The sequence below is a fragment of the Phalacrocorax aristotelis genome, chromosome 3 (assembly GCF_949628215.1).
Source record: "Phalacrocorax aristotelis chromosome 3, bGulAri2.1, whole genome shotgun sequence".
Taxonomy (NCBI): Eukaryota; Metazoa; Chordata; class Aves; order Suliformes; family Phalacrocoracidae; genus Phalacrocorax; species Phalacrocorax aristotelis.
Window position 1 is genome coordinate 17,155,763 of NC_134278.1, and position 23,870 is coordinate 17,179,632.

The window sequence follows — 23,870 nt, forward strand, 5'->3', positions numbered from 1 at the left end:
AGGAGGTTGTAGCGAGGTGGGTGTGGGTCTCTTCTCCCCAAGTAACAAGTGATAAGTTAAGAAGGAACATCCACAAGTTGTGCCAAGGGAGATTTAGATTGGGTATTAGGAAAAAATTCTTCACTGAAAGGTTTGTCAAGCATTGGAACAGGCTGCCCAGGGAAGTGGTTGAGTCACCATCCCTGGAGCTATTTAAAAGACGTGTAGATGTGGTGCTTAGGGGCACGGTTTAGTGGTGGACTTGTCAGTGCTAGGTTAGCGGTTGGACTTGATCTTAAAGGTCTTTTACAACCTACATGAATTTCTGATTCTGTTGTTCATCCTCCCCATCCCTTCCTTGCGCAGAAGCTGCTGAGTGAGAGGAATGGGCCATGCTGGTCCTTGCACCAGCTAAGCCATGAAGATCTGTCCTGTGGCTGGGGTAGTGTTGCAGGGGTTGGAGCCAGAGAGCAAAGACCTGAGGAAGCAAAAAGCCCAAGATCTGGCTCACAGAGAAGCAACAAGCCCTTGACTTCAATAGACAGGAAGTCTGGGACTACGTGGTCTCAATTTGAGGCTGAGATAACGTGTGGGATAAGGTTTGTGAAACCATCCCGCAGAAACCAGGGGCTGAGGACAAGGCAGGGAACAAGCAACTTAACTGGAGCTGGCTGCAATTTTTCACATGCCCTGTCCCTTCTCAGATGAAAGACTGTCAGGAGAGAGAAGAGCAACAGTCCTACCTGTAGTCTGGGGATGAGATGAGACATTGGATGAGACAGAGTTGGTCTGGTTTATTCTTATATTTAGGGAAGAGCAATTTGAAAACAAGATCTGAAAGTCATGTTTTGTCCAGGCAATCACATCGGGACTCCACTTTGGCCATTGCTCTTGGAAGTCCTGTCAGCTACCACAGCAGGACAAATTAGTGATAGTGGCTTCAGTGGAGAACAGCAATCTCAAAATAATCCCATGTTTCTCAAAGGTCTGGGCAAGGTTCGGGTGTTAATATGTATAAGTATAGATGTTTGTGGATGCATGCATACATATATATATATCTGTAATTAATTATTCTGTTAGAATAAATGATTGCCGGGTTTGACGAGTGCTGGCTGACAGAGGTAGGCAACCTTTCACATACAGCGTATGTCCTTTTCTTTCCTTTCCCAGATCAGAGGCTGTGGGTGACAGCCCAGCAGGAATCAGAAGAGGCCACCTACCATGAAACTCCAGCATCATCCTCCAGAAGAGCTCTGGGACTCCTGTCTGGATCAGGAGAAGCCAGGGGCCAGTGCTGTTGACTCTCTCAGTGCTGCCCTTTGGATGCGAAGGCTCCTGGCTCCTTGCCAGCCTGACTGGGTGCCATCCAAAATTGATCCACATGCCGTATTTGGCACTTGCACTACACACTTCCAACCCTTGCTCTTGAAGATCAGCCAAGATATTATCTATTAGCCCTGCTGGTAAAAAGTGTTAAAAGCCACCAGTCCAATGCAAAGAGGAATTTGATAGCCAGTTTTCATTGATTTTTCTGAGAATTCATGTGCTTATCGGGCCTTTATCTTTTGCAATCTTCTATTTAACTCTCAGCAGTCCTAAAGTCTTTGCAGCAGGGAAATATCACTAAATGGCCTCAGAGTCCTTCAGTGTCACTGCTGCACCACAGCAGCATTGTCACTGCTGCTCAAACAATTTCCTGGCTCCAGCAGTGAGCCACTTCAAAACGCAAGGCATTTGGCTCATATTGACAGCTGGTTTATGGAGCTGGCGTCGCTTCCAAGTGAATCTGAGGGACTGCCCTGGAATGAACTGTTTCCATGGGGGCAGCCAGGAAACTTTCCAGGAGGCTCCAGCCTGTCAGAGACAGCCTGCAGGGATAGAGGAGGAGGAGGAATTTGCTCACTTCTTGTTGGGAACACTTTTTTGTCCATGGTGCCTGCAGGGCCTTTCTCCTTGGGGAGGGATACACTGCACATGGTGAACCTCAACCCACAGCCCCCAGGAGCCCATGCTGTGGAGAGCTCAGGAACATCATCCCTTGCAGACTGAGAAAACTGCCCAGGAAAAGGCAGCAGAGCCCTGTGTCCCAGTGAGCCCCGAGGAACAGCCCCGCCACAGCCCACGGGGGCTGATGACACCTCTGCTCCTACCCAGCCCAAAGCCCCAGCTGCCTCCTCTGCTTTCAGAGACACTTCCATATCATCCAAAAAGCAATACGACTACAGGAATGTTCTTTCCCGGGTTGTGTTAATTCAAGGAAGCAGCTTGAGTTAGAGCTTGGGACTGAACTCCCTCAGTGTAGTTAGCAGTGCCAAGGTCAAAAGTCCTCTCCTGTCCCTCCCTTCTCCTCCAGCTGGAACAGCCCATCTCACTAACGCTTGTGAGATGTGCCTGCAGCCACACAGTGCATGGGAAGAGATGGGGCTGCCTTTAATCGCTCAGTAAATATGATCACATGGCCACAGAGAGTGCCTTGTGTGCTGCCTTGTCAGAGCAGAGTGATAGCAGTTCCTCCCCTTGCATCCTTCAGCCATTTCATACGTTGCGCATGTCGTTTGGGGCTACTTAATTCCACATTCATCTCCCCCATCTTCTCCTCAACAACCAGGCCCCATCACTTCTCCTTTCTCCGAGACCTGTCTCAGATCCAAAGCATCTTCTCTGTCAACTCCCCTGTCCCAGAGCCAGGCCCTGCGAATGTCACTGCACCCCCAGACTCCCAGCTGATCTCTTCCTGCAGAAGAACATCCTTCAAAGAATCATAGAACGGTTTGGGTTGGAAGGGACATTTAAATGTGACCTAGTCCAACCCCCCTGCAATGAGCAAGGGACATCTTCAACTAGATCAGGTTGCTCAAAGCCCCATCCAACCTGACCTTGAATGTTTCCAGCGATGGGGCATCTACCATCTCTCTGGGTAACCTGATCCAGTGTTTCACCACCCTCACCTCAAAAACTTTCTTCTGTATATCTAGTCTGAATCTACTCTCATTTAGTTTCATTGCCTTCCCTCCTCTAGCTCCTCTGTTACAAACTCTTGGGCTTTAGCTTAGTAGTTTAGGAAGAACCAGCAGAATGAATGACTGGTAGATACAATCATTGCAATCAGTGATGAAGAGCACCCAGGAGTCACACTTCTGCGACACACACACACACCCCCCGGTTTTATCAGCCTCTGGTTTGGAAAGAGGGGAGCTGCAGGCCTGCAGGAGCTGCTTGCGCTCCCACTCACCTGTGTGCTGCAGGTAGGGGCTGGAAACCAAGCAGCCACTTTACCCCCCTGCTCTCCTCCCCAGAAGGGAAACGACAGTCTTGCCTTTAACAGGTACTTTTAAATTTGAGTGATACCTCCCAGAGTGTCCAACGATTGCTCTAATACTTTATTGTCAGAAGCAAAGAAAAAGAAGCAGTTGAGGCTGTTTGGGGGATCTGCTCCACAGGCTCAGCAGGCTGCTGGGAAGCAGGGAGCGACCCTGGCCGTGGAGGTGTGCCGCGGAGGTGCCCAGCTGTCCCCTCCTTTGCGGCTTCCCCGAAACTCCACTCCTTTCGCTGGTTAATCCCAGGGTGGAAAATTTCCCTGCCCCAGAAACACTGGTAGAACGTCGCTCACTGCCCAAAACCTGCCCCAAACGACATCCTCGGGGCTGCGTTATTTTCCAAAGGTCTGCAAGACCCGTCTGAGCGAGGGGTGCTTCGATTTAGCCCGGGGTTGCCGCTCCCGCTGCACGCCTCCTGAAGATGACACGGTTCCTCCCCCGGCGCCGGGAGATGTGTGTAAGGAACGGGAGGATCGGGAGGCCTGAGATAACGGGCTGGTTTTGAAAGTTTTTGATGTAACGGGCTGCTTTGAAGGTTTTGGAAGGATAAGCGGAGCGAGGCAGCCTGCCCGCGCTCGGAGCTCAAAAACCGCGGTTAGAAACGTCGGCGCATCCCGCGCCTGCATCACCCGCTCCGTCCCTCGGCCTTTGGGGCGCTTCTGGGTGCGATTCTCGCACACGCACACAAAAGTAAAGGGGGTTGGGAGACCCCGGCTCCGGGGAGCGGCCCAGAGCCGCGCCCGCCGCGGCCGGGAGAGGCGGCGGGGCCCGGCCGCGCTTCCCGCCGCCCCCCCGCCGGCACAGCCCCTTGGCCCCGGGGCCGGCGGCCATGGGCAGCGGCAGCAGCCGGCGGCGGGGCGCGGCGGCGGCGGCGGCGGCGGCGGCGGTGCCCGCGGGCAGAGCAGCGGCGGAGGACCGGGAGCTGCTGGAGAGGGTGCTGGCCGAGTGCGAGGAGGCGGCGGCGCTGCCCGGCCCCGGCCGCCGAGCCCCGGCCGCCGGCGGCATCTCCCCGGCCCGGGGCGCCGGGCGCTGCGGGCAGGCGGCGGCGGGAGGCGGCGGCGGCGGGGGGGGGCCCCCGCCCGAGCAGGCGGTAAGTGCCCCGGCCGGGACCCCGCGACCGGGCGGACCCCACCGGCGGCGCCCCCGGGAGCCCCCACCCCCCGGGGGTCCTCGCTGGGCGGCGGGGCCCTGCCCCAGCGACGCTACCTGCCGCAGCCGGGGCTGCCTCGAAATAAGCGGCATTACGTTCTTTTTGGCTTTGCTGCAAACCATGCTCGATCACGTTTGCTGCTCTTTGCGTTTGCTCTCTCTGGTGAAAGAGAAATGCCGTCCCGAGAAGGGCCATCCCCTTCTCCCCTTCCTCTGCGCTACTGAAAGTTTCCTTTCCAGCCCTATGGAAATAGCTGGGCTTTATAAAGTACGGCTCGCGCTTTTCTCTGGGTCGGGCTTGTATACAGAAGTTTTAAAATGTGAACGTAAAGCTGCAGCTTAGAGTTTGCTGATCCGCTGCAATTGCAGCCTGGCTCTTCCTAAAGAAGCATTTCCGTCTCTTTGTGTTTAACAAACAGTGGATTTTTCTCTGCGGGAGCTGAGATTTTTTTTTTTCCTATCCAAAAATAACAGCAGCATCTCTATCTTCTGGTGATGAGGCCAAAAAAACACCGTATTCTTCCATCTTAGCTCAGCTTTGGAAATTGCCTGCTGTTTGTTAGATAAACGCTGTTCCACGCAGATGCACAAAAGTCATCAGACTAAAGTAATATATTTAAAAATAGAAATTAATATTTGGGACCGGGGACTTTCTGCCTTGCATGCCTCAGTTTTGCTCTTTTAGAAGTGTATTGTTTCTGTTGCCAACTGCATGTCCGTGGGGTAAGGATAACTTTGATACAAAATAATTCTTCTGTTAGGAAACTTGGCAGGGTTCAGTATGAAAACCCTTTTTCCTTTTTTCCTTGCCCTTTTAACTCCAAACCCTCCTGCGGTATGAACGGGAGCTCAGTCCAGCACCACTTTCTCCCCTGAGTGACTCTTATTTATGAGGGGTCCTCCTGGCTTCCCCCCGTTTATCTTTACTTATGGGAACAGAGGCTACTGTTGTCCATTTTTCCTCTGTCTCCACATGTTAGTATCATGGCTGGATCTTTAAAAATAATTATTATATTGGTCGTGAATTTTCCTGTGCATAAAGTGGTATTTTAGCTCTATTCTGAAGTGATGTGTAGTCTGGGTAATTACATATCAGAAAGGCAACAGTACTGCCCCCATCTTTCTTTGCAAAAATCCAGAGACAGTATACCGTGGCAGAGATACTAGTGAATTAATGACAAGGGGCAAACCAGAAAGGATGAAGAATTTAAGATGTGGTGCCTGGGGTTGCATGGGGGGTCTCACTGTGCCCAGCTCCCTGCTGCAGACCTCCTCCTCTGGCAACAATGATGGTGAGGAACCCATAGCATTGCCTCAGCTGCCCTGGGTCATTGTCACACCCAGTACAAACCCAGGCTGGGAACACCATCAAGGCTTGCAGCTCAGAGATGTCTGTGAGGGCCCTCAAAACTCAGGCTGAAGCAGGCACGTGGGGCCTTGGTCGCTCAGGGTGGCCAAGCGGTTGGAGCATGCAGCTATGCCGCCTGGGAGGTGATGGTGATGCTGAGCGTCTTGGGTGTCTACTCGTCCGGCTGCTGCTGCTGCCTCTTGTTTGGGAAGGATGTCCACATCTCTTGCTGCACCCAGACAGGTTGTTTGAAAGACAGCAAAGAATTACCAGTGGTTTGCAAAGACAAAAAAGTCTTAGATACTTTCAGGGTGAACTTGAGGCTCTTCTTGCTAGTGTTTTCTTTACCTGAACGTGGTCCTGCTGAGACAGCTGTCATGGGCTTACTGTTCTGACTCCTTGAGGCCTAAAAAGTCACTATCCTGGGAGAAGGAAGGAGGAAACAAGCAGCACTAAGTTTTGCTTGTTTACTGGATGCAATTTAGTCTTTTAGGCCATTGTGCAAACTGCAGTTCCACCCCTCCCATGAGGCCGGTGGAGGAGGTTTCTGGAAAAGGATACCAGCTTCATTGCGTCACTAGTTCCTTGCTAGAAATTTTGAGGGCGATTTCTCTTGGTCTTGCCAGTTTCTCAGCCAGTTGTTCATAATTTCTGTCTCGTAGTAGAAATTTTCTTGCATTGCCCTGTTCAGCTGTGCAAGCTGAGGGATGAGCAAAGAAATTTCAGAGAAGAAAGGACGTGTTGACTGAGCAGAGCTAATGGGGGAAAGATGAGGGAGGAGGAAGAAAGGCAATGAAGAGATGTTACAGTAGAAAAGTCTGATGAGAAATAGCCTGTGGAGGAGCAGATTCCGGCTGGTGGGAGGAGAGGAGAGGTTTGCCACCGGCCAGAAGAGAGTGGTTGCATGAAGGCAGGACTCATCCCCCTGGTGTTGCGGTTGGATTTCTCTGGCGTGTGATGTGCATCGATGTTGTGCTTTCCCAGCTGAACCCCGATGCACTTTGTCAGCCAGCAGCAAGCTGGCAGCACCGATGGGCTGTCAGGCCAGGTGGCAAGGGCTGGTGGAGAGGGATGCGGCTGCATCCTGTAAAGGCTTGAGCCACCTCTATTGCATTCAGACAGTGCTTGGGAGCGAGAAGAGAAAAACTATGGGCTGGGAACCAAACCCTGATGGGGAACATGAACCCAGCTTGGAGCAGAGCCCAACACCTCCTTGTCAGCATCAAATGTCCATTTTCACATTTGCCCTCCATCCTGTTTCATTGTGCATACTTTTTTCTCCTTTCTTTGCTCAACACAGAAACAGAGCAGGGTGGCAGCTCTTGGTGAAAACCAGGGGGGAGGCCACAGCCTCAGGCATTTCCTCATTGGTTTCCTGAAATGGAAAAATCACACAGACATGTTAGGGTCTTGCTTTTAACAGCTTTTTCCATGGAGTCATCACTTCTCCTGACTGGAGATGGGGTGTGATTACAGTAAGCCGGTCACCCCAGCCGCAGTGCAGGAATAACACAGGTAGAGGGTGTATTAACCGTCTTCTAGAGGGACTATCATATATTTTCGAAAAGCCCAAGTGTTCAAAGATTTGCCTGTTGGTTTTGTGGTTTTTTTTTCAGCCAGGTAAACGTTGTTTCTGCAGATTGGTGTGGCGCAGCCTCATCTCATGGTTGATTGGTCCGTGCTGCAAACATGCAGGAGTCTTGTGGGGACATTTAATGTCATAGCCCATTAGTTTCTTACAGGAATTCAGATAGGTTTATTTTTCTACTCTTGTTAAAATATGCTTCTCCCAACAGAAATTTGATCTTTCTAATTCAGTGCTCTTAGCAATTTATTTCAGCATCTTCTTCCTGGTTGTATTAATGGTCAAAAATGCCCTCAAGTCAAGATATTCTCCTACAGTTGTCCAGGGAGCTGTGCTCCACTGGCCAGGGTGACTTCAGAAACGGTCTTTTCCAGCTGAACATCTGGGACCCCTTGAACTCCAAACAGCTAAGGGAAGCAGCTACGTGAAAAGTCCAAAGCCAGATTATTTCAGATTCTGCTGTTAATTTCCAGATGTGGATCTGGCAGTTGCTGAGCAAAAGGTGTCCCTCTCTTCCGCTTTACCTTCCTCGCCTTTTAAAAGCACCTGAAACACCACCAAAGCCAGGAAGCAGTGAGCTATGCTGTTCCCTCAGCCAGTGTCACCCTCACAGCACAGCTGTGTTGCAGCTGGACTCAGAAAACTGCTGATGAGGGTTTTAATTTCCCCAACATCACTTGGCAGAGCATGGATCACTTTTGCCCTGAAACCATTCCTGATCTACAAACTAAGCACAGGGCATGCGCAGAATAGCCGGGAGTTGGTGTTTTAGTTGGCAGGAGAGGAGAAGCGTGGGAACTCCCCGCATCCCTGCCCACTTCCTATCCACTGCCTGTTCCTAATTCCTTCACTGGCCAGAGGATGTTGCTGCAGACCGGAGCAAGGCTGGGTGTGCTTTGCCTGGGATGCAGCTGGGGCTATGCGTCCCATTTGGTACCTACTGACACGTTAGGTAAGCTAGATTTTTTGCCAGTGATAACTCTGGCTGTGGGTTCATGAGAGGCTGATTTCAGCAGCGATGACTGGCTTAGCCACCCATCATTTGCTGGCATCGCTGGAGGGTGCTGCCCTTCTGCTGTACCAGCTCAGCCATCTGCAGCTGTGCTGCAAACTGCATCTGCGACACACTCTGGCTGACATCACCACCCTCCCCTCCAAGGGGGGCGGATTTTCATTTCAGCTCACTCATCCCCTGGTCCAATTCACAGGTGTATGTGAGGAGGGATTTGGGAACAGCAGATGCAGGGAAGGAAGCACTGCCTTACATCCTGCAGAAAAGCTGTGCTATGAAACCACAGCCCAGCAGAGCAGCACTGGCAGGGGATCATGCTGCTTCCATGTAACTGTTTTAAGCAACTCAGTCACTCTCTAGGCTCATTTGTACATGATGAGATCACTCAGGGTCTATATCACAGAATCACAGAATGTAGGGGTTGGAAGGGACCTCTCAAGATCTTCTCGTCCCCCCCTGCTTGAGCAGGCACACCTAGAGCAGGGGACACAGGACTATGTCCAGGTGGGTTTTGAATGTCTCCAAGGAAGGAGACTCCACAACATCTCTGGGCAGCCTGTTCCACTGCTCTGTCACCCTCACAGGAAAGAAGATTTTTCTCATATTGACTTGGAACTTCCAACCTTGAGGTGTGTTCCAACTTGTGCCCATTGCCCCTTGTCCTGTCTTTGGGCACCACTGAAAAGAGTCTGGCCCCATCCTCTTGACACCCACCCTTCAGATATTTATAAGCATTGATAAGATCCCCCTCAGTCTTCTCTTCTCCAGGCTAAATAGACCCAGGTCTCTCAGCCTTTCCTCATAAGGGAGATGCTCCAGTCCCCTGATCATCCTGTTAGCTCTCTGCTGGACTCGCTCAAGCAGTTCCCTGTCCTTCTTAAACTGGGGAGCCCAGAACTGGACACAGCACTCCAGATGTAGTGTCACTAGGGCGGAGTAGAGGGGGAGGATAACCTCCCTTGACCTGCTGGCCACACTCCTTTTAATGCACCCCAGGATATTGTTGGCCTTCTTGGCCACAAGGGCACATTGCTGGCTCAGGGTCACCTTGCTGCCCACCAGCACTCCCAGGTCCTTCTCAACAGAGCCGCTTTCCACTAGTTCAGCCCCCAGCCTGTACTGGTGCATGGGGTTGTTCCTCCCCAGGTGCAGGACCTTCCACTTGCTCTTGTTGAATTTCATCAGGTTCCCCCTGGCCCAGCTCTCCAGCCTGTCCAGGTCTCGCTGGATGGCAGCACAGCCTTGTGGCATATCAGCTGCTCCTCCCAGCTTGGCATCATCAGCAAACTGGCTGAGGTTACACTCTATCCCTTCATCCAGGTCATTGATGGATATGTTGAACAGGACTGGACCTGGCACAGACCCCTGGGGAGCAACACTAGTTACAGGCTTCCATCCAGACTCTGCTCCGTTGATCATGACCCTCTGAGTTCTGTTGTTGAGCCAGTTCTCAATCCACCTCACTGTCCTCCAATCCAACCCACACTTTCTTAGCTTGTCTGTGAAGATGCTATGGGAGACAGCGTCAAAACTCTACTATCTCTTAGGGCTGTATCTGTACTGGTACACTATACCATAGCAGCTGCCTGGCATCAGACCATGATGGTCTGCCCTGCTAAGCTGCTAGGATGGTCACTGGCAGGGTTTTAGCCTGGGCCAACTTGCAGTCTCCCAAGTAATGCTTGGACATGGTTCATGAGTCAGTACAGGAAACCATCCCCAGGAGGCAGCTTGAATTTTGCTACCTGGTTTTGGAGACAATAAGGTTGAGACTATAGTTGAGACTATAGCTGACTCGTTTCAGTGCAGCTCAGGGACTGTTCAGAGCCCCCCCAGTGTGCATGGCTCTAGATCCCCCTGCAGTTCCCAGGGGAGGGTGTTCTCATCCAGCTCACCTGCAGCTGCTAGGGCTGCCAGAGGGAGAAGGGAGGGCACTGTGGGGGTAAGAGCTGCAGGACAGATAAGGAACACCAGCCACAGCTCACACTAGGTTGGGGGGAGCTGGAAGCTGCACCCTGGGAGTGCTGGTTCATGCACACTGTAAAGAGAAATAGCTCCTGCTTCCAGCCCTCTGCTCTGCCTTCCTCCCAGGAGCCGCTGCCCTTATGTAAAGAACAGCTGAACTGTGCGTGCAACGGCTGCCAAACCACCCCACCTCACATCTCGTTACGTTAAATTAAACCCAAGTACATGCTGGGTGAGCTTAATATTAAAGCCTTTAAAGTTGGTGGAAGTGGCGATGAGGGGCTTTGTAGCACAACAGACCCCAGCATGAGATGCCTACACTGGGAACAGAGTGGAAAAGAAGGAGACATGCTGTGGTCTGGATGAGTAATAAAAAGATGACTGCAAGCTGCAGAAAGGAGAAGCTGACTTCATTTATCTGTTAACAGGGCATAGGCCAACCAGGCCAGCAATTACTTATTTAGCTGTAGGATAGGAACCCATAATATTAAAGTGTCCTGACGTGCGCATCATCTTAGCTCACTTAAATGGCTAATACTAATTATCTGCTTAAGTTGCAACATAAACATTACAGCAATCCCCGAGCGGGCTGGGTGGGGTCTGTTTTTATTATGTCTCACTGCGTGCGACTGCCCCTGCTCCGCATCCTGCCCAGCACATGGTGTCACTCGGACATCACGGAGCCATGTGCCCGGATGAATTAGGAGCGGAGCTGTCAGAGCACAGAGGAAAGGCAGAAGCTGGAGTTGCCTTTTGTTTTCGCTCCCCCCCCCAGTTTTTCCTGATACATTGGATTAAATGTCGGTAGGCATCTACCTGTGCCAATGCCGAATTCTCTTGTGAAATAAGCGTTGTTGCTGACAGATCCCTTGGAGAAGGTGGGAGCTGATTTTGCACAGAGAAGCAGATTTTGCTAACCAGAGCTGCTCCGTTCTGATGACTAATTAATTCTGTCTTCCACCCACACAACACGTACAGCTCGTAATATGGAGGAGTCAGCCACAAGGGGAGAAAAAAAGACAACCTACTGTACAATTCAAACCCATCCCTAAACTGATCCAAACCCATCCTATGCCCAGAAGTGTTGGAAGCTGGGTTCTTGCCGTGAGAAGAGCAGCATCAAAGCGCTCCTGGAGAACTGTATTCCCCTTGGTGCTGAGGATGAGTGGTGTTCTTCACGTGGTGGAAGGAAACTGGGGTGGCAGCAGTAGCCTGGTGGGTGATGGTGATGGTGAGGGCATGCATTGTGGGGTGCACTCCCAGGAGGTGTCAGCTGTCTGAGCTTAGCATGACATCCTCCTGGCACTGCTGCTTACTCTCATCTCTTGTGGGAAATTGCCAAGAAATGATGCTAAATAACCAGGAGGGAACTCTCTTCCCTCACCATCAGCTTTCTCACATAGCCTCATCTCCACCTGGACCCAGGACCTGTTTCTAGAACAGTTCATGCGCTTCCAGAGAAAATAAGATGTTGCCAAAGAACAGGGGCTCTACTGAAAGAAAGTAGAGTGCCTTTTGACAGGTATCAAAAGATGTTACAAGTCCTTCATAGAGATTTAGTTTGTAATTTTAAGCAAGCAGCTAGGACATGAAAGACTGTGGACAGCAGACACCTTTCCCAGCTCCAGAAATGGAAGCTGCTTAGGAGTCACCTGGAACAGGCATTGACCCAGTGCCATGAGAGAGGTGTCTTTGCTGCAGCCCCACCTCACCCGCTTAAGCATGGGATCCAAAGGTGACCATGGCAGCACAAAGCCCACCCAACAAGCAGAAAAGAGCTGAACAGTTTGCTGACAAGCACCTATCTGCCTAGCAGAATGTGAGACTGCTGTGTTTAAACCTCAACTCCTGTCCATCTGCATGTGAAGCAGTTAAGGAAGGACTGTAGTGACAACATCTCCAGGTGGATGTTTCTATCCAGTGGATGGCACATATAAGCCTGGCCAATACCAACTGATTTAAATGAGCACAAAACTGCACCTAAAGCCATCATGCCTGTACTGGCGCTGCCTATGGAGGGGTAGCTCTCCTCTATAGCTCCCACATTTAGCAGTACCGGTCCTGTGCATGGCTGAACCACAAGACAGCACAGGTTTGAGCTATTTCAAAAGCAGATACATGATCTTACTGAGGAATCGCTTGATCCCACCCAGCCCTGCAGAAATACCACACAGCAGGTGTATAGGCAATGGCTCTGAACTGCAAGCTTTTCCACACCTCTCGTGGTTCCTTTGCTTCCTTTTTTTCCTCTTTTCCATGCTGATGGAACAACTGTTCATTTCTATTTTCTGGAAGCCAAGTCCTCGCTTTGGTTCTGTGTGCTACCCGTTTAATGTCTTTTAGCATCATCATGAAACTCAGGCTAACTTGTACGAAGGCAGCCTACCAGCTTCAGGGCTGCAGCTCAGAAAAAATAACGGCAAGCCAAAATGGGTCTATTTCTGTGCAAAACCACAGCCCTTGTCCCTGTCCCCCTCCCTTTCCCCGTAAGTGTACAGTGAAGAAGTGGAAAAAGATGAAAGTTATATTCTTCTCAGTAGCATCTGGCAGCCGGGGGTTCATTTTATTACTGGTCCAACTGGGGGCTCAGAGAGACACAGGGTCTCATCATCTTCCCATTTTAAATGCTATTACATTTGGCTTTGATTGCCCGCCTTGTGTCCCACTGGAGACCTGTGGGCTTCCAGCGTAGGGAAGGTGGATGTTTTACTCCAGGTGGATCATTACAGGGAAATGGCTTTGTCAGGTGAAAAGAATTAGGTCTGTTTTGCCATAACATCCTTCCTTAGCAGGTATTTTCATACTTTCTACTTGTCAGCCAGCAGGGCAGTGTGTATTCATGGGAAAACTGGGAGGTTTAATGAGTTAACGTTTGGTGATTTCGGTTCCATAGCCTGCAGCCACCCAGCCCTGAATGCTGAAACAGAGCTAGCAGAAGGATGGTTAGTCAGAGGGGCTCTCTTGTACCTGTATTGTCTCCACAGAGAGAGGGGGATTTAAACCAGGACAGACATAGCCTGCTACAGGCAGAGCTAGGTTTCACAGAAATAAAAGATAGTTTGCGTTGGAAGGGACTTTTGAAGATCATCTGCCATGGGTAGGCACACCTTCCACTAGACCAGGTTGCTCAAAGCTCTGTCTGTCCTGACCTTGAACACTTCCAGGGATGGGGCATCCACAACCTCTCTGGGCAACCTGTTCCAGTGCCTCACCACCTTCATTGTAAAAATCTTCTTTATGTCCGATGTAAGCCTCCTCTCTTTCAGTCTAAAATGGTTGCCCCTTGTCCTGTCACTACAGGTCTGGTAAAAAGTCTCTCTCCATTTTTCTTATAAGCCCCCTTTATATACCGAAAGGCTGCAATAAGGTCTCCCTGAAGCCTTCTTTTCTCCAGGCTGAACAACGCCAACTCTCTCAACATTTCCCTATAGGAGGTGTTCCATCCCTCTGGTTATTTCCATGGTTCCACCACTCTAAAAGGTCCATCTCTTTCTTCAGAGCTGGAGGCAGTACTCCAGGTGGGGTCTCCCCAGAGTGAAGTAGAGAAGAATCACCTCCCATGCATTTAAAGTGTTGTAACTGAAATAAGTGGCTTTTCTTCTTTCCCAGGCTTTGTCACCCAGAAGGCTACCAGGCCCAGAGAACAACGCCGACCATCAGTGAGTACCCTGTGCTTTCATTATATCTTCACAGGGGAAAAGTGGCTGGAACAAAGGAAGCATAAAGGGGAAAGCTATTTCTGCATGCCTCTGCTGTGCAAAAGAGAGGTGGGAATGGTGTCAAATAGTTCATAGCCCTAAATATTCTGTCCTCCACCTGTTTGCCAATTAAAAGAAATCCTGGAGCTGTGCTGCCTGAAGAGATCCCGACTCCATCTCAAGTACAATATAGAGATTTATTCCTGGTCATGAGCAATGCAGAATTTAGCAGGATGTCCACATGTTGTAGAGGCACCTTGAAGGAGCTTGTGAAGAGGCTGCTGGTTTTGGGAGTGCTCAGAAAACACACCTGTCCCCGCTCTCCCAACAATGAGGCTTGTATGGGCACTCGCAAGGACTGTGGGCTCTCCTGGGCCCTTCAGCATCCTCGATGGGCTTTGGGCTATGGTGGCAACAGAGCAGCCTCCCTGGGGAGTGCACATGCAGCCCTGTTGCAGTCCCCCACCGAGCTCCCCAGCCCCAGGCTCTCACTGGCCCCTCATCCCCTGCCAGGGCTTTCCTTCTCCCTCTCTCTTTGACACGCAAAGGGAAGGCTTGAGACAGCAGAAACTGGTTCTTGATTTGGGACGACAAAGCAGGGGCTTCTTTTCATTTGAATAACATTTGCTTTATACCTACTGCAGAGCCCCATTGCGCAGCTCACGTGTGAAGCGCCTGTACCGCCCGTGATAAGCAGGGCTGCAATTTCTGCTGGCAAGAAGTGCATGCAAACATTTTTTTTGGAAATGGTCCAACACCCACCAAAACTGCATTTTAAAGAAACCAAATCAAGCCCCAGAAACAGCATTTAATGAGCGTCGGTGTCTCATCATTCACACTTCTGTTGTCCCAAAACTTGGGTCCGCTACCTGGTTTGTGTCACCCAGTTTACACACAGAGTTGAGGTATTTTCCTTTCTTATGTAAATGTGTAGGTGCGGGTACAAGGTACAAACCAGCACACCCTTGGTGTAAGCTAACAGTTATTTATACACAAGATATTAACATATTTAATAATCTAATTTGTTCATTGTTAAATGATTGGTTAAAATTCTTCACCTCCCATGTAAATGACTATGCATGCCCACTATGATTTTTGAGACCTCTACTTCCTTAACCTTTTGGGTCAGCAGGTTTCTTGAGTGGATGGTCTTTGAGTGGGTGGTCGTGATCTCCCCCTGCCGGCATTACCTTTCCTCTAGTTTCACTTAAATTTGGCAACACTCAGCAGGCCTTCATTAGCCGTTAACAAAGCAGAATATAATTCACTTTGGGGTTTTTGTTCTGAGGCAGAGAGATCCCGTTTAACTATGCCATAGTGTTGTTAGGGTAAAGTCAGCTAAGTTAATCTTTATGGATACTGCTTCTGCAGCTAGAACTATTCTATGTAAGCACTCACATTATAAGCAGCAAAAATCAGCCTTGTCTTGATAGAGTTGCTGACTGAAGTTGCTGAATTCATATAAAGCCAATTAAAGAAGAAACAAATGTCAAGCATGGAGAAAAAAACGTAGGTATGGAGACTTAATACTGTCTGCCAAGAGAGCAGTCATGCGAGATAGATGCTGTAGGTGTGCACCTCCTGTACTGCAAATATGCCTGTGTGACACCCCACAAGCATCTAAACCCAGCCCTAATAAATACCTTTGGTGCTCATGGGAACACAGCTGGATGTACTCCTGATCATGCTGTGCTACCTCTCTCCCCCTGCAATTCTTTTGTGAACCGCTCTCTAGCATCTGGTAGTGCATGGGTGGGATGACACAGCCCGGGAACGCTGTAATGATCACATAATTGCTGCCAAGGCTCGTGTCACTGGCAGAGTTACTGGGGCATTGTTTTGACCTATTTTCCACCTGCAAGGCCTTGGAGAAGGCATTTTAATGATTAACCCTGGACTTCCCTGCCCTCAGCAAAATGATAAAAAAACAGTGGCCTAGAGTCACTCCAACAAAATTTTCAGCCACTTAATTCACATTTCTACCTAGGAGCTTGTCACCCTAGCTGCCCATCAGTGATATGGTCACCAGAGCCCGCAGGAAGCTCTTCCCACGCCAGGCAGCTGCCTGACACCAGGGACGCGGCACTGCCAGCCATCTCCACTGCTGAGGAGGTTGGCACATCACCGCCAGTGCCTTGCTCAAAGGTGGTTTTTGCTCACTTTTGGTCTAATTTTGCCCTTTGCATTTCCTTCTTATTGCATAGTTCATTGTCTTTCCATTAAAAACAAACAAAAAAAAGCCTCTCTCTTTTAATAATCCTTGAAGACAGAGAGGCCTTTAGCTGAAATGGAGCACGTTTCTTGCCTTCCTCTTTCCTAAATTGCTTCAGTCTATCCCCTTAAATCGCTTTTATTGCTGCTTTCTAAACTCCCTCCAAGCTGTTAATAACTTTTGAGTAATGAGATACCCAGAGGTGTGCACAGTACTCTTGATGGAGTTGCACTGGTCTTTTTTTTTCTTTGCTGTTCTACCATGCTGCAAATTCCCCTCTCATAAACTTTTCAGCTAGCTCTTTCCCTCTCAGCATTGCTCCTTTCCAGGTTTTTCTCTCCCTCAAAATATCTGGGGTTTGAAAAATTTTCCCTTCAATGTACTGATCTGTTATTTTCTGAATCAGAAAGCGTAACAGCCCTCAGCTGGATTCAATGTGATTGCAAGCCCTGAGCTGCAGCCCTGGCTGCAAATTGATGAGAGCAACAAGGGGCCACCTCTCCTGCTTGAGCAGCTGGAGGAGCGCAGGACCAGGCTTGTGGTCCACCAGCTCCTGTCTGACCCATGTCCTGCGCTTGGGATCTCCCTGCCACAGCCTCTCGCATAACTCCAGGACCAGCAGAAACAGCTGCCCCAACGTGCCTTTGAGATCAAGGTTCAGGCTGGGAGGGCCTCAGGACATCTCTAGTCCAATCTCCTGCTGCAATCTGGATCAGCTGTGATGTCGAAGTAGAACGCTCCAGGCTTTGTCCCATCAGGTCTTGAAAGCCTCCAGGGATGGAGCCTGTGCAACCACAGCCTGTTCCTCTGCTTGCTGTCCTCGGGGTGCAGAAGTTTCTCCTTTTATCCAAATAGACCTTCTCCCTTTTAAATTTATTTCCATTTTTTCCATATTAAATGATGCAGAACTTTGCCACAGTAATAGAGAGAAAGCAGCAAATTGCTTTTCCTTTGCTCTTGAAATAAACACAGCACACTCTGTTCCTTTCAATTCTGGGATGTGCATGGTAGGTGGGGTTTGCTTTTGCCTTTTTAAAAGCACACCTATGTTTCAGTGAGTTCCAATTTTACCTGGAGATTTTCTCCCATGCTCGGAGGTCACCATGCAAGCCAAAGAATCGAGAATTAACAGTGGGAAATTATGTAACCTCTAAGAGAAACAATGACTCCTCTGTGGGCCTGCAAGCAATTGCTAAGAGGTCTGCCTCTAATTCATCAGGCCATATAAATTAGTTTAAGGGTTGTCACAGTGCGGCATTTAAATCAATAAATCGTGTATTTAAGTCATATTTCTGCATTTCCTTTTCCCATTTCTTGCTTTGTAGCTGCTGGTGTATGATTCAAGCTCTTGGGCTTTTAGCTTTCTTCCTAGCTCTCATTTACTGTGGTGGAAACGAAATTGCTTGCAGTCTACCAGAAGAAAAATGAATAAAAGGAATAAGCAGAAGAGTCTCCTTGCTAAATCCTACTTGCTGCCATCAGAACTTGCCAACAAGGACATGGGGCAGCGTAAATAAGTGTAGGACACCCACATGACCCAGCTGCCACACCAGCTGGTCATCAGGCGGCTCCAGGGAAAACATCGAACTATTTCTGACATGCAGGGGACACAGTGTTAATGAATTTAGGTCAGAGCAGCTGGACTAGGCAGAAGACTTTCTGATCTGGACAGATATGAACAGAGGAAGGGTTGCATTGGTGCCGTTTGCTCCACAGAGGCAGCAGCAGGAGACTGGCTGCTGCCTGTTTCAGGAGTGTTGTGGATGCTCCCTCACCCAAGGAGAGCAGTTCTCATCTGCCAAAGACAGCTAAGGGCTCATGAAAGCACTTCCCCTATGACAGAGTTTCCTTAGAAAAGCATTTCAGGGCCCTTTTCTACAATTCTGAGTCTACATTTACTTACCTGCATTGGGGCAGCTCCTGTGATTTCATCTAATAAATAGGTCCTCAGTTTTTTTCACTGAAGGATGCTAATGACCAAATTCATGCCAGCTACAAGACCAAGGGAGATAGATCTCATTCTCAGGGAAATGGTAAGTCAATAGATGCTACATAATCAGTCTGGGACAGATTTGGAGCCATTTGGATATGAAAATCTCTTTGCTTTGGCAACCAACCAGCTGCCACACAAAACCATTTCTTTCTTGTTTGTTTCTTCTTCACCAGTGGATGGCCACAAAGTAAGCCCACCAATCTCAGTTGACATGGCATTGCAGAGCACTTTACAGTTTGTATGTACCAACTCAAGTCTCCACTTAGCTCTGTACCTCACCATGACCTCCCTTTCATGGAGCCACGTGCCCCAACTTCCAGAGATTAGCCTCATGGCCTGGCTTACTCATCTCCTGGTTCTCTACAAGGTCAAGGAGGAGGGCTCGCTTGTCAGCTGCTGTCTCTGTTCTTGAGTCCTGGAGGGCAAGATCAAGTAGACTTATTTGCTAGCTTGAGCTACAGTGATCAAAGCTTGCAGAAGACATTTCACTGTTCTCCCTCATGCAGGTAGGGGCAGATTTCCCTTGTACCCAACATAAACCACCACTGATAATACCAATAAAATAACCATACCAGTTCCCTTTGAATCATACATCAGTTCCCACTTGCGAGAGAGTTGTGCTGATATGAAGATAAATGAAAGCCATAAAAGCGTTCATATTTTGGTTGAAACTCAAATGCCTTACAGATAGAAACAAAAAAAAAACCACTTTCTGCATAAAACCTGAAAACTAGTAACTAGCATAGAGGTTATACAGTCCTTCAGCTGGGCCTCGAACCGAACTCACCAAAAGGATCTGTGAGTTTGATCTGGAGCATCATAATGCTAAAGGAGAAGCCACTGGCTGAGCATTTACACACCATTCTGGGAGTCACACACACACCAACCTAGACTTTAACTGCCAGGACCACGGTCCCTTCGCAGCAGGCAGCTCCACTGAGCTGATGGATGTTGCTTTTTGGCTTCTCAGTCATACACACTCACTCTCAGCTGCTTCCTCTCCCCTCAGGCTTGACCCTAGGTTTCCCTGAGGCAGAGTCTCTGATACGACATATGCCGGATGAATTTATTGAGTGGTATACTGGTAAAGAACAACTTGAGCTGGGTGCCTCGGGATAGGGACCCCAAACAAAGAAACCCCTGGGCAATTATACTCTTACAATCTAAGTTCCCCTCTCCACATGTGACAGTTTGGTCCAATAGCAATATTTGGGTCTGGGGTCTTCTTGTTCCTTATTGGATCCTTTCTCTGTCTCCAGCTGGGACACCCCCTTTCTTATCTTAATGGATGCAGCTTTTTCTGAGGGTCGTGGCTACCTTATCTGTCTGGTTTGCACTGGGTTTGGGTCCTTCCTTCATGCAGCTAAGTAAAAGTTCAGTATACGGTCAGCGTATCTAGGTGAAAGTTCAGAGTGTGCGGCCTAAGGCTTTAGCAAGCCTTGCTACTAATGCTGCATATCGGATTCCATTTGAGCTAGAAAGTGACTTCTACAACAGCAAGGGCTATACTGCAATGAAGTCACAGACTAAAATAGCTGCCAAGCGATAGCAAATGTCAGCAAGCGATCTGCCTGTGGACTATGGGAACTAGACGTGACAGTATCTGTGTCTCAGTAAGGCATGTGCAGCTTGATCTTTCCATTCACAAAAAAAAAATGAAGGGTCATCTTGTGTCTTCAGAGCTTGATTCTCTCTCATAGCACCAATAACTCATTCCCTTCCCCGGCAGGTGCCCAGAGAGGAATGGCAAGAAGCCGGCGGGACAGTCCACAATATCATATGATTACTCAGAGGAGGAGCTCATGGCAAGCATCGAGCAGGAGTACTGCCGCTGAACCCAACCCCCTGCCACGAGAACTGCAAGCACGTTCCTGGAAGCCCAGCTGGAGCAAAACGGCTGCTGACAACACCTCACACAGTGAGATGGCACAGGAGAGGTGGGTGGTGAAGGGAGGTGAAGCGTGAGGGGCAGTGCGGCTGCTTGGGAAGCATGGAGGAGAAAGCCCTCCTGACCAGTTCTGAGTGAGAGCGTGAAGATCCTCACCAACTGCTAATTTCTGATCGGTGCTGCTGTAAGAAGGACCAATTCACCTTGCAAATCAATATTTAGAAGCTCATTTCTAAATGGTATTTACAAATGAAGATGTACTACAATTGAAGTGTCATACTAGAAGTTTTGAGGAATGGTGCTTTGAAGGAAGATAATATTTTCTCTTAGCAGAAGAAAAATGCAGCAATATCATTCAGTTCAGATCTCATTTAAGGGAGTGTTGCATGAAATTAATATTCCTGCCACTTAAAACAGGCCAAATTCACTCCTTGCACTGTGCAGGCCTCCAGGTCTAAATTTGGCACTGTTTCTTCAAACGTGGTCCCCAGCATGGGATGTAAGATGAAAAGGGGACTGAGCCCTCCATCCAGTACACAGGCAGTGTCATCCCAGAGTTCAAATCCCACCACTTAGGCAAACGAGGCTCCTGGAACCTAATAGGGAGCATAGGATTTCTATCCCTTCAGGGTGGGTTGCCAGCACCAGTGTGGTACCTGGGGCTCCTTGGCGTGGATCCTCCAGCAAAAGCAGGAGGCATGTCCCTGGTGCTGCCTTGTTGTGCACAGTGATCATCCATCTTTAGAGGGATTTGCACTCTGTTGCAGAGCAGCTCTTTGTGATCAGTTTTCAGAATTATCAGTCCTGGCCTTCCCATTTATTTCTTTTAGGTAACCTAGAAGAGAAAACACTATATTCTACCATTAGCTGACTGCAAAATAAAATAGAAAGTTGGCTCTCCAGAGAAAAATATGTATTTTCAGTGCTCCCTGACAGGGAAGCCTGGTATTTCAGGGTTTCTGCCTTTATTTTACCTGCACCGTAATGTATTATGAGTACCTGCTTATTATCAGAAGTAGAAAAATACCTTATTTCTGTCTTCATAAAAGACATCAGATGAAATCTTCACATAGACTGTATAAATGCAAGAGGAAACAGCAGGACACGTCTTAAGATGCTGCATTTTACCTTCTTTGTAATTCCTGGTATCTGTGAAACAGAAATAAACGCATCTGTACTCTATGTAGCTCTCAGTAAAGGCATCAAATGTTTTGAAAAAGGCTCTCCAGCTTACGTGGCAAATTGTCTTAGACTACCTGCAGAGACTAAGCGAAACACATTGTTGGAGGGTGGTGGGAGAGACGCCGTGAGGCAGACACTAGATTACACCCCTGGCACACATACTCATGCTCCAGTTGTCTTTCCTGCAGCAGCCTTCAGCAAGGCTGGCCATCGCACTCTGCCCGAGGGCTCAGGAGCTGCCAGGCAGGCAGCAGAGGTGGGCAGTAGATAGGGAGCTGACCTCCTGCAAAGCTACACAAGCTTGGAGGCAAGAGCTCCCAGCACACCGGCCACAGTGCTTTGATAGGACGAGGGGCAATGGTTTTAAACCGGAAGAGGGTAGATTTAGGCTGGACAAAAGGAAGAAATTGTTTACTGTGAGGGTGGTGAGACACCGGAACAGGTTACCCAGAGATGTGATAGATGCCGCATCCCTGGCAGTGTTCAAGGCCAGGTTGGATGGGTCTTTGAGCAACCTGGTCTAGTAGAAGGTGTCCCTACCTACGGCAGGGGGTTGGAACTAGATGATCTGTAAGGTCCCTTCCAACCCAAACCATTCTATGATTCTGTGATACCCCAGTGGCCCAGAAGCAGCCAGAGTAGAAAGCAGATGTCCTTGCATAGCTTGGGGGAAGTCAGGTGGGCCCTCTAGAGCAAAAGGGCTCTCCAACCCTCCTGAAAAAAATCTGATTTTGAATGATAGCGCTTTATTTTTTGGCAGGAACAGTCATTTTTAGACTTACTAATGCTACTAAGCTGCAGTGGGACCGCAGTTTCTCTGCAGTGTATCAAGCGTCAGCAGCCAGACCTCCCAGAGCTTGTATTAGTTTTCAGCAGCTCTCAAAGACCTACTGGGGTGAGCAGAATGCGCCTGTGGAGAGCAGGAAAAACACGGGCGACCGGCAGACTCCAGCACCAGAGGCAATCACGGTACTCCAGACCCTGTCTTGCCTTAATCACCACACTGTTTTAGATTTTCCTTCAATATGGATTTCATTCTCCTGGCCAGGACCTTCCTTGTACCGAGGTCCCCAGAGTCTCCGGCAGACATGGGGAGATGCTTCGAGGACCTCAGTCACAGCTCCCCCATCACAAGGGCAGGGCCAGCGTATTGCCATCCTTTTGGGTGGCCTCCAGTGACACAGCAAACCAGAAGGAAAGCCACGCTGCTGTCAGACCACGCTGCAACGTGAGCAGACAGGGCACCGCAGCAGGTGCCCCTACGCCAGGCAGAGCGGGCAGCTCCATCCCGTAGCATGGCACAGGCAGGGACCAGGGCTCTGCCTTCCCCCAGGGTCCCTCTGCCTGTGCCTTGTCTCTCCTCGCAGACTTTCTCCCTCTAAGACTGCATCTGGTGACTAGCCCAGGTAATAGCTCTACAACCCATTTCAGGCTCTCCTAAAAGAAAGCCCAAGTTTAACAAGTTTGCAGAGAGTGACAAAAAAACCACAAAAACCTAAACTGACAGAAATCTCTCTTGACTGAACACAGCAAACCATTAGGCTTCTTCACAAAATTAGCTTATCAAATAGCCAGGGGACAAGCATGTTGCTGCACCTGGAATAAAGGTGCAGTGGGTTTCACAGGCAACCTTTCCAGCATCACTGAGAGAAAAGGAGGAGCTGCAGGAACACAAGAAAGTCCAGAAGGGAGTGATGGAGCTGGGACAGCCATTGCACCAGAAAAAAGGTGGGAGAAAGAAGTTCTGAGATGCAAGGAGGGGCCTCAAACTATGTATTGGTCTTGCAGGCTTTCTCCGTGCCATTAAATGATGCGTGCTCTGTGCTGAGCTCTGACCAGAGAGTCAGCTGGCACAGAAAGGCTCACAACCATCTATCTTATTTTCACACCATGCAGAATGGGATGGTGGTACCCAACCAGCTCCCCAGTCTGCCCAGGAATTGTCAGGGACTGTGCTCCCCCACCTGCGTCAAACATGCACCCAGCAGCATGCCAAAACCTGGATGGTGGCACTGGGGCTTGTAGCTGGGAAGGCACGATTGCACGGTGTAACTACCTGGTGTCAGTGTAACCCTACTTTTGATCCATCCTTTGCTCAGGGAAAATAGAACACTAGATCATTTGCAGGTAAATAATCATATTGAGGAAGTACCTGAGCCCACAACTAATTTCAAGAGAAACTTCTTCAATTAATTGGTTTTTACAGAAAAGAACAATTGCACTACGGAGATCACTTGGCCACATTTCAGGCAGTGAATGCTGACATCCCACCAGCTTCATTATTGGAAAGTTTATTTTCTTTTCATTGTATTCCTCTATAACCTTCATCAAATCACAACTGCTTGTAAAATGAAAAATTATTTGGTTTGCCAGTACTTTCTGACCCTAAAACATTTCTGTTGTTCAGGAGAGTCTCTCATTCATCATTTTAGAAACTGCCCTCCTGTCCAATACACACAGCGTAAGACAGTGCAGCCCAGCACAGGTCTTGAGCTAATGCTATTAATCCCCATTAATAAAACAGCAACAGTCTATGCATATT

The 23,870-nt window shown here is 49.1% G+C and overlaps 1 protein-coding gene across 1 annotated transcript; it reads left to right on the forward strand.

Moving 5' to 3' along the window:
* The first annotated feature begins 3,756 nt into the window (after positions 1-3,756).
* Positions 3,757-21,369, forward strand: CYS1 (cystin 1). The gene is made up of 3 exons (XM_075086835.1): positions 3,757-4,386; positions 13,965-14,014; positions 19,988-21,369. Exons 1-3 carry the CDS (start codon positions 4,126-4,128, stop codon positions 20,091-20,093), a joined length of 417 nt encoding a protein of 138 aa, XP_074942936.1. The 5' UTR covers positions 3,757-4,125; the 3' UTR covers positions 20,094-21,369.
* The last annotated feature ends 2,501 nt before the right edge of the window (positions 21,370-23,870 follow it).